Source organism: Durio zibethinus, chromosome 15, assembly GCF_047325235.1.
Source record: "Durio zibethinus cultivar Kanyao isolate XHJ-2024 chromosome 15, ASM4732523v1, whole genome shotgun sequence".
Classification (NCBI taxonomy): domain Eukaryota; kingdom Viridiplantae; phylum Streptophyta; class Magnoliopsida; order Malvales; family Malvaceae; genus Durio; species Durio zibethinus.
Window position 1 is genome coordinate 6,936,504 of NC_143176.1, and position 11,501 is coordinate 6,948,004.

General features: G+C 31.0%; 1 protein-coding gene across 1 annotated transcript; it reads left to right on the forward strand.

The window, feature by feature from the left end:
- The first annotated feature begins 415 nt into the window (after positions 1–415).
- LOC149514624 (putative disease resistance protein At4g27220) lies at positions 416–9,583 on the forward strand. Its single transcript, XM_089744515.1, is given in 5 exon segments — positions 416–1,512; positions 1,514–3,622; positions 4,551–5,069; positions 8,178–8,759; positions 9,157–9,583. Coding segments are annotated over 5 exon segments (4,398 nt in total). The 5' UTR covers positions 416–429; the 3' UTR covers positions 9,262–9,583.
- Positions 9,584–11,501: the final 1,918 nt, after the last annotated feature.

An 11,501-nucleotide genomic window follows, 5' to 3' on the forward strand; every position in this document is an offset into this window, starting at 1 on the left:
TATATTATAATTGATTAATTGCACACTATAATTATTGTTAGTGATATGATTGCAGATGATATATTCTTGTAGTATCTTCATCCAACATTTTTTTGGTTTTCTATCCTATTAACACAAATTTTTTTATTTCATGTTTTCTGAGTAATGTTTCCTTATAAATTATCTAAAAATATTGTTTTTTATCACGTGTTTTCAGCTTGGTAGAGTGCCGAAGAAAGGCATTTGGTTCTCATACTTTGAATTGTCTTCACCTTGCCTCATTACGTGCTTAAAAAGTGTTACTTGGCAGAAAACTGAAGAAAAAGCAGTTGGTTGTCACACTTTGGACTATCTTCACCTTGCTTGGTATGTTTAGAGAGTTCACATTCACTATTCTTTAATTTTCTTTTTGGCATCTTCACCATGATTTATCTCATAGCCAATATTTTTATGTTTGGCAGAAGTTTGTTCAACTTGAGCTTGTCAAGAATGGCTTGTGGGTTTTGCGAGTCTGCTCTTTCTAACAGCGTGGGAACACTGCTCGTGGATTGGGTGGCGAAGCCAGTAGGACGTCAATTTACTTACATTTTCCGTTTTCACCACAATGTTGAAAAGCTCAAGAAAAGAAAAGAAGATCTGAAAAAGTCACGGGATCGGCTGCAACATGACATTGAGGATGCTGAAAGGCAACTTCAAGAAATTGAAGATGATGTCAAAGATTTGCTATCACAGGCAGACATAATCCTATCTGATGAAACTCTGGAAAATGAAATGCAACGAAATATGAGATGTTTCATTTGGTGTCCTAACTGGAGAAGGCGGTATTGGTTAAGCAAGAAAGCAATAAAGAACACTCTTGTTATTGGTGAGCTTATTGAGAAGATCGTCAAATTTAGTCAACCTGGACGAGTGGGCTACCGTTCACGTAGTACAAATCCAACCATAGAATTTCTCTCATCCAAGGATTTTATGATTTTTGCATCTTCAAAAAAAGGCTTCGATCAGATAATTGAAGCCTTACAGGATGATAAGGTCAGCACGATTGGATTGTGGGGGATGCCAGGGGTGGGCAAGACAACCCTAGTCCGTGAAGTTGGAATTCATGCCAAAAAATTAAATCTGTTTGACGAAGTTGTGATTGCTACTGTGTCTCAAAAGCCAAACTTTGAAACAATTCAAGATGAAATTGCAAAATACTTGGATTTCGATATGAAGAATGCCCAAGGAAGAAGATCAATCCAGGAGTTCTGGTCGAAACTGCAGAAGGAGAAAAGGATTCTAATAATCCTTGATGATGTTTGGGCAAAAATTGACTTAAAGGACCAGATAGGAATTCCATTTGCTGATGATCATAAAGGCTGCAAAATTCTTTTAACAACACGCCGTCAACACCTATGTGTTACCATGGAATGTCAAAGGACAATACTTCTTGGTTGTCTAAATGACCATGAAGCTTGGACTTTATTTGAAAGGAAAGCAGGTCTAGATAACTCTTCTGATGACGCTATTAAACATGTGGCATCTAAAGTTATCAAAAAAGTGTCAGGGTTTGCTCATAGCTATAGTTACATTGGGAAGTGCTCTAAAAGGTAAAAATCTTCATAGGTGGGAAGCGGCATATAGGAGACTCGAAAACCGCAGATTGGATGACATAGAGGACATTGATGAAAAAAATGCTTACCTAGTTCTTGAGGTGAGTTTTGATTATTTGAATGATAAGGAGACCAAGATGTGTTTCTTGTTGTGCTCTTTATTTCCTGAAGATCATGAGATTTATATAGAGGAGCTGGTGAGATATGCATGGGGACTAGAGTTGTGTAAAGGTATGGGCTCAATTGAAGAAGTGAGGAGCGAAGTGCTTGCGGCGATGGACATCCTCAAGGATTCTTGTTTGTTGTTAAATTGTGGAGAAAGGCACGTTAAAATGCATGACCTGGTTCGTGATGTTGCTTTGTGGATAGCATCAAACAGAAAGGAGTTTTCTTTTATGATAAAATCTGACGTTGTTGAAATGTGGCCAGAGGAAGAAAGTCTTGAGTCTTACGAAGCAGTCTCCTTCAATACTAGTCGGATTGTTGAACTTCCTAAAGGACTGGTATGCCCAAATCTCAAAATTCTTTTACTTGGTGGAGATGGGAACATGATAACTTCAAGTGAATTCTTTGAAGGAATGAAAGCATTGAAAGCTTGCACTCTGAATTCTAGATTGATATCTCCAGATGCATTTCAGTTTCAAACAAACCTCAGAACTCTTCATTTGGAACGTTGCAAACTCTTGGACATCTCGGTGCTTGGGAAGTTGAAGAAACTTGAAGTTCTTTCATTTAGTTGCTCTGATATCAAAGAATTGCCAGAAGAAATAGGTAATTTGGATAATCTTAAATTGTTGGATTTGTCATATTGTGTACAACTACAAAGAATCCCTTCTCAGTTAATACGAAGATTGTCCAAATTAGAAGAACTATACTTGCATGGTTGTCAATTTTTAAGTTGGGCCACTGAGAACACAGTACAAGAAGAAAGCTTTGCCAGTCTATCAGAGTTGAATTCGTTGTCAAACTTGATTATATTATCTTTAGAGGTTTATTCTGAAGATATTCCAAGAGACTTTGTGTTCTGTAAATTACAAAGGTTTTATGTATGTGTTGGCTTTGGCTTTTCTCATTTTTATCAAGGGAAGATGGACTTTGAGATCTGCCCATTCTCGAGATCTTTAAAAATTAAGGGGTCTGTAATAGAGGCATGCAAGCAGTTATTTGGGGTTTCAGAATCTCTTAATCTGAAAAATGTGGTGGGTTACCAAAATCTTGTTCCAAGCTTGGAGTCGGGCCAAGTGGTATTCAGTAAGCTGACTTCTCTGGATCTTGAGAGTTGCAAGCATATGAAATGTCTCATTGATACTACAAAGCAACAGGAGCTAACCAATGCATTCTCTAATTTGTTAGAATTATCTTTAACAAATATGCGTGGATTGGAAGAGCTGTGCAGTGGTCATCAACCGCAGGGGGTTTTGCTCAAATTAAAAACTTTGACTATAGATAATTGCTGGGACATGACAAGTGGAATTCCAATTCTACAAAGTCTTGAAAGGTTGGAAGTTAAATATTGTGATGAGATGCAAGTGCTATTTCAGATTGCTGAATTGAGGAGCATACAACAAGGACCCAGTCATCATGTATGCTTACAAAGTTTGAAGGTTGTAAGAATAGACAACTGCAATAAATTGAGATATCTCTTCCCAACGTCTGTTGCTATAAGTCTTGGGCAACTGGAAACGCTGAACATATCCGACTGCTTGGAATTGGAAGAAATAATTCCCAAAACGGAAGTGTCAAACATCAATCTCCAAAGTCTAAGCGAAGTATATGTACGTGGCTGCAATAACATGACATCTCTTTCCTCACTGTCGCATGGTCAAATTTTGGAGAAATTGACAACACTTAAGATTCGAGATTGCTCTCGATTGGAATATACTTTTCCAATCTCAATGGCTGAAGGTCTTCCACAGTTGCATAAGGTTACATTGCGTGGTTTGCCTGAATTTAAAGGAAGGAATGGAAATGACATTGTACTCACGCTGCCATCTTTACAAGAGTTGAAAATGAGAGAGTGTCCACAATTTATCATTTCGGGGAAAATACAGGTAAGCCTATTTATTTGTGTTTTTACTCTTTCAACTATGTTGGTAGGAGGAATAGAAAGAGTGGAAGAATAGAAAGACAGCCAAAAAAAAAAAAAAAAAGAAAGGAAACTTAATCCATTTGAATTGAGAGAAAAAAAATTCTTTTTTCCTTAAATAAAATTTTTTTTATAAATTTTCTTCTAATGATTTTTTCCTATATTTTATCTTTGGAATCAAACACTAAGAAAGTAAAATAATTTAACTACATAGTGTTAATGCCATTGACTGAAATTTTTTTTTGATAAATTGATGACTGAAAAGTTTCCAAGTGCTACAATATTCAAAAAATAGACTTTGTATCACTTTGCATAAAACTAATGTGAATCTACTTTTCCTTACTTAAATAATGATCATTAAAATATCAACTGTGGACTTTTATGATAGCAGTCACTGCTAAAATACATTAGGCATCCATAAGCTTTGTGCAATATTATTTTACTTTCATCCATGATCTTATAAAACCCAAGTTTTTCATTTAAACTTCTTAAAATATTTTAAATTCATCTATTACACCAATCATAGTTAAAAAAATTAATAGAACATATCATTTTCAATGTCACATGAATGTGCATATGACATGAATTTCAACTTAAAAAGTTTAAAAAACTCTTACCTTTTTATCACATGCAAGTTCACGTGGTTACACACACAAAATATTTTGAGATGATAAATTTAGTCAAAATTTAATGATTGATTGTTCAAATTGATGAATTTGAATTTAAAAACTAGTGAATGAAAATTTTGAGTTTTAATTAAAAAGTCAAAGCACACCATCTTACCACATGAACGTTCACATGGACGTACATACACATGATTCGAAGATGCTATAGTTTGTCAAATTTTAATCATGGTTTATGGAATTTATGATGAGATGCAAGTGCTATTTCAGATTGCTGAATTGAGGAGCATACAACTAGGACCCAGTCATCATGTAAGCTTACAAAGTTTGAAGGTTGTAACAATAGACTACTGCAATAAATTGAGATATCTCTTCCCAACGTATGTTGCTGAAAGTCTTGGACAACTGGAAACCCTGAACATATCCTTATGCTTGGAATTGGAAGAAATAATTCCCAAAACGGAAGTGTCAAACATCAATCTCCAAAGTCTAAGGGAAGTATATATATGTGGCTGCAATAACTTGACATCTCTTTCCTCATTGTCGCATGGCCAAATTTTGGAGAAATTGACAACACTTAGGATTGGGGATTGCTCTCGATTGGAATATACTTTTCCAATATCAATGGCTGAAGGTCTTCCGCAGCTGAATAAGGTTACATTGGAAAGATTGCCTGAATTAAAAGGAAGGGATGGAAATGACATTGTACTCACGCTGCCATCTTTACAAGAGTTGTGTGTGGATGATTGTCCACAATTGACTCCTTTCATCATTTCGGCTAAAATACAGGTAAGCTTTTTTATTTGTGGTTTTACACTTTCAACTATACTTTGTAGGAGGAATATAAAGAATGGAATAATAGATAAGAGAGCCGAAAGAAAAAAAAATGGAAACTTAATCCATTTAAATTGGGAGAGAAAATTCTTTTGTTCTTAAATAAAACCTTTTTTATAATTTATTTTTGGAAGCAAACACTAAGAAAGTAAAATAATTTGACTACATTTTGTTAATATCGTTGACTGAAATTATTTTCTTGATAAGTTGGTGACCGAAAAGTTTTCAAGTGCTACAATATTTAAAAGATAAACTTTGTATCACTTTGGGTAAAATTAATGTGAATCTACTTCTCCCTACTTAAGTAGTGATAATTAAAATCACAATCGTAGACTTTTAAGATAGCTGTTACTATTAAAATACATTAGGCATCTATAAGCTTTGTGTAATATTATTTTACTTTCATCCACAATCTTATGAAATAATTTTTTCATTTACACTTTTTAAAATATTATAAATTCATCTATTACATCAATCATTATTAAAAAATTAACAGAACAAATCTTTTTTAATATCACATGAATGTGCATATGACAAGAATTTCAACTTAAAATGTTACAAATAAACTCCCACCTTTTTATCACTGCATGTTTATTTGGTTATACACACACGTACAATATTTTGAGATGACAAATTTAGTCAAATTTTAAAGATTAATTGTTGAAATTGATGAATTTGAAATATTTTAAAAAATTCGTGAATGAAAATTTTGAATTTTAATTAAAACCATGAATGAAAATGAAATATTGTACAAAAGTCATGGATGTAAGGTGTAATTTACTTTAATTTTCATTGACATTTTTTTTGCTAGTTGTCTTTTTCTTTACATTTGAAATAGGAATTGTCCATTCTAAATATGTTATTACTTTTTGTTTTCAATTTTTAGGAATTTACTATAATTAGTTTCTTGAGTTGTTTATATCGATCTCATTTAGTTATTTTAATGTTTTAAGAGATTGAGTTTTTAGGAAATATGTAGCTAGGAGATCATTTTAAGTTCAATTAATTATTGCATAAAATGCTAAATAGTCATTTCTCCTCATAAAAAAGCCTTAAATAATTAATACCGCAAATTTGTTATTTCTTCTCATGAAAACATATTGTTCATACTATTTAGCATTATTTATCTTCTATTTTTTAATATTAAAATTAGTTTTGATTTTACTAACTACGATTGCAAGTATATAATTTTTTATGAAAATATTAATAAAAAAGAAATTATAATTATATTTAAATATTTCGCTTAAAAATCAATAAATTCTATATAAGATAAATTTAACATAAAATTAAATCAAATTCATAAATAATAAGATTTAAATTTAAAACATCAAATTTTTGAAAAATTTTTTTACCACTAAATCAATGTTTTATTATTTAAATCAATAAAAATAATTTAATAAATAATTATTTAATTACATTTGTATTGATGAAATGCATTGAAAAAAATGCATTTCATATCTTGTTTTATGTTTGATTAACTCACTTATCTCAATGCATTATTTTTCAAATCACTCAAATGAAATATCCAAAAATATTTGAGGGATTTTCTAAGTATTCCCTATTGGATTCCGGTTTTCTGAGGATTCCTTATTGCTGGCATAATAGGGGCTACAGAACAATATTATTCCTGTTTTCTAAGGATTCCTTATCCCTGACAGGCATATCAGGGAGTCCAGAAATAATAGCATGGTAGCACAAAAATTTGTTATTTCTTCTCGTAAAAACATAAATAATTAATACCATGAACTAAAAAACCCTTAATGTCATCATTTAGCACTATTGAGAGTAGGGTGAGCTTTATTTGGTCAAAACAGAAAAACCAAGCTAAACTAGGTGATTTGGCTTAGTTTAGTTTAACACTAGAAACTTTTCAAACCAAACTGAATTAATAATTTAGTTTTGAGTTGAAAATTAAACCAAATCAAAAAATTAATTAAAATTAATAATATTTTTATAAATATTTTAACACATATAAGAAAATATATATTTGTTTTTTTACTAAAATATGTATATAAATTTTACTTTAGGTTTTTTTTTTTTAAATTTTCCTTTAAAATAAGTTATAGAACAATCTTTATTTCTTAGATATATTGAAAAGCCCTATGTAGTATGTACTAGTACTTTGTGTTTTTACACATGTCATATGGATTCATTTTTATTCATGATATAGTACTACTCCTTTCAAACTGTTGTTTTATATTTTAATTAAATTATTTGTCTTTGACTTAAATTAATGAATTGAGTGTATTTCATTCACAATTCTTTTTGTTACAATATTATAGTTAGTCAATCGCAATTAAGAATTATGTAGCCACCACTTATAAGTGTGGCTTCTAAATAATTTTGTGATGGGCCCTGCACAATACTAAATTATAATTAGTTAATTGTACTACAATAATTATTGAGATATAGTCCTAAATTAAGGATTTTTCTAAATTTTAATTGATTAGAATAAAAAATTTAAGAAGTTTAAACATAAAAATAAGAATTATAGTAGTATGAAGAAATCAACATTGTTTGATTGCTAGACACACAATGTTGGTACTAAAACAGAAAAGATTTAAATGGAAATTGAACTTATAATAAAAGAAATAGTGATTAGAAAATAATGTATGAATATTGGGGAAAAGTAGAAAAATTGTTATGCATAATTCCATTAGTGGAAATAACTTAAGTTCTAAACTTAATTCACATTAGATTTACTTATATTGGTTCTTTCATTTAATCATGGTTTAAATGGGCCTTTAAAGCAATATGTTTAATTTAATGATAGGGCTTTTAAAATGAAAAATTTATATAAAAATTAATAAATAAAGAATAAATAAGTTTTTAGTTACTTTTTACATTTTTTGAATTGATAGTTAAATGATATGATTACAGGTGTTAGGATTTGAGAATATGAGAGAAAGGAAGTAATTGTGTAATATGATAGTTCTTGAATTGGGACAAAAATCACCCAACACAGAATATTTAACTATTACTAATTTTGAAGAGTTAGTTGATGGTGAATATAATCTTTCAAGTTTGAGGGAACTAAGTTTATTCGATCTACCTGAATTGCAGGTGGCATGGAAGGATCCCATTGAGGTTGTCAACTTTCAAAACCTCACTAAATTGGATGTCCATAAATGCAGAAGGTTAAGATATATCTTATCATCTACCATCGCTTGGAATTTGCCACAATTGAGGTTTTTATGGATATCTGAGTGTGAGGAATTGGAGCAAATTATTGAAAAGGATGGTCAAACTTCATCACAAGGTCATCATCTCCAACCTCTATGCTTCCCTAATCTGACTGTAATACACATTTATTCATGTGAAAACTTGAAATGTCTCTTTCCGGTGAGTGTTGCTCGTGGCCTTTCAAAACTACAAAAGCTAGATGTTTACAACGTCTCCAAATTAGAACAAGTATTTGAACAATCAGGAGATGAGGCAAATGGTAGCGAGAAAAAAGAGAAAGTGATACAGCTACCTCAATTGTACACCTTAAGCCTTTCAGGGCTACCACACCTTGTGAGGTTCAGCCCTGTGGGTTGTCATTTCGTATTCCCATCTTTGTGTCATTTAACTGTAATAGGTTGTCCCAATATAACCACAAGCTTTAGTGTTGATTCAGAGGAATCTGGGCATGCCAAAACAGAGGTACGCTACGCACCCAAAGTCTCAATATAAAGTATAAAAAGCAGCCCTGCCTTTTGTATAGCTGAACTTGGATAAGCTTATGAACAGAGAGGTTCATCTGTTATATATTTTTCATGCTTTTATTTCCTCTTTCAGCTTTATTGATTATGCAATATTAATCTCATCTGTTTAAGGGGACTTGTTATGGATTTCAATTGAAATTTGTCATCCATGTGTTTGTTTTAATTCCTAATGAAATTGAAAATGTAATTGGCTGGCAATATTAATTCCCTGTTCTATTGAGTGGCAGTCTTTCTTATTGGGTTCATTCAATGGTACTTGTTGCGTTATTATTTCAATATACTGAATTAAACATGCTTCTTGTTCTTCACATGCCATGCTTTAATTTGTTTTGCAGGCAATCCGATCATTTGATGACAATTTAGTGGAAAAGTCTGTCAATGCTCAACAAACTACATGGCCAATTGGTAGTCATATAATGTGGTATAGACAATGGAGTTGAAAACACCTTTTTCAGAGGAAGGAGATGAAGAAATGAATGTCAGTTTCAGAAGATGCCAGTAAATGAAGCAGTTCGTAATTTGCTGCAGCATTTCACAAACCTTATCCAACTTCATAGACTTGCAGCCAAATATTGCGATCATATTAGAATGCAAATGTCTATGAGGGTACATAAGACTGCATTCCTGTTTATTTATGTCTTTGTTTATCAGCTAAAAGTTTATAGTTTGTTGTCCTTTTCCACCAGCAGACTTGAAAACAAGGATCTTTTAAAACAGCAATGGGCACATTTTAATTATCTTTGTGTTTCTGTCAGGAAGTCACTTGAAAGTTCATCAATTCTGAATTTCATTTGAATAGCATTTCTTGCTCTCTCTAGACATTAGACAAACCACATTATTTTGTGGCATAAGAATTGCTATAGGAATTCCATGCATCTTAATTTTGTTCAATTACATTGAATTTTTTCAAAAAAATTAGTCAAAACTAAGTTTCCCTAGTTGATGGTGTAGAGGTTGCTTTATTTAAAGATGGTGGATCTTACCGAGTTAAATACTTATCATAATACTAATAAATAAAAACAACTAAGTTCATGAAAAATGTTGGATTGAAATGGTATTAGTATATATGTTCTGCTTAGCGGTCTTAAGTCAATTCTTGCAAAAGGAGAATTAATCTTGATATTAGAAGTCAAAACTTAGAATTGTTAAAGGAGGAAAACAAATAATATTTTTAAGATTAAATTGTCAAATTTATCACTATACTAAATTGAGGGATCTATATATATATATATATATCTATGTAGACACTCAATTTGGTCCAGGTTTGGATCAATTGAGGTTGGTCTAAATAGGTAGCCCATTTTATTTTATTTTTTATTTTGTATTTTGTATTTTTATTTTTTGTATTTTATTTATTATTATTATTTATTAATATATATTTTTATTTATTATTTATCTGTTAATATATATACTTTATTATTATTTTCTATTATTATTATTATTATTATTTATCTATTAATTAATATATTATCTTTATTTTATTTTATTTTCTTCCTTTTTTTTTTTTGCTTACCCGATTGGAATTGGAATTAGGATAAAAACTAGAGTTCTACCGTGAATTTGGGATTCAATCAGAGTCCATATTGGATTCAAGGATTGAATCCCAATCGAAGAGGGAATTGGGATTGATCAAAAACTCTTATGATCAATCCCTAGAAAAGAAGACACAGAGAGGAAACATAAGCTAAAAAAGAGTTCTGGTGCGTTAGAACAGCTTTTGGAATTGGTGAGAATTTTTTTTTGAATTTTTGGCCTTTTTTTTGGAAAATTTTTGAAAATTTTTCAAAATTCGATGAAATTTTTCGACGAACTTTGAATTTTTCGATGAGTTTTTTGGCCAGATTTGAAGATTTCGGTGACTTTTTTCAGATTTCGATAAAAATTCAATCGGAATCTGAGATTGTTTAGAGAGAGAGGGAGAGAGAAAGAGGAGAAAAGAGAAAAGGAAAGAAGCAGTCTGTTGAAAAATAGAGGTTAGAACCTTTTATACTTGCTGAAAATGACATTGTTTTGGCGTTACTATTCCCAAAGGATCCCTGCGTTTTGAAATCGGGCGACCCGACCGGAGCGCCAACCTGCGTTTGATCCATGTGTGACCCGAATGCTAGCCTACCCCTGGAGCCGAGCAGTGCCGAGCCGACATCCCCGAGCTGCGTCTTCGAGCCGCCCTTTCTATCTTGAGTCGAGCCATTTTCCTGCTGAGCCGAGCTGTTCAAAATGTTTTTTTTATATTTATTTATTATTATTATTATTATTATTATTTATTGATTAGATTAAAATTATTTAGTATTTCTTATTTTATTTTATTTTATTTATTTTTATCTTTGTTTTTATTATCTTATTTTATTTTTTGATTTTCTTTAAATAAAATTCCAAAAAAAAAATATTTTTGAGGAGAAGTTGAAAGTATCAATTTTTCTTGAAAATAAGTTTTCTAAAAAATATTTTCGAGGAAAAGTTGAAAATATCAATTTTCTTTGGAAATAATTTTCTAAAAAAGTTTTTTCTAAGGGAAAGTTGAAAGTATCAATTTTTCTCGAAATTAAAGTCTCAGGAAAATATTTTAGAGGAAAAGTTGAAAGTATCAATTTTTTTTATACAAAAGCAATGAGTTTTTGAAGAAAAAAAGATTTATATCTAAAGCTGAATCATTTGTTTTTCATTTTTGTTTCTTGAATTT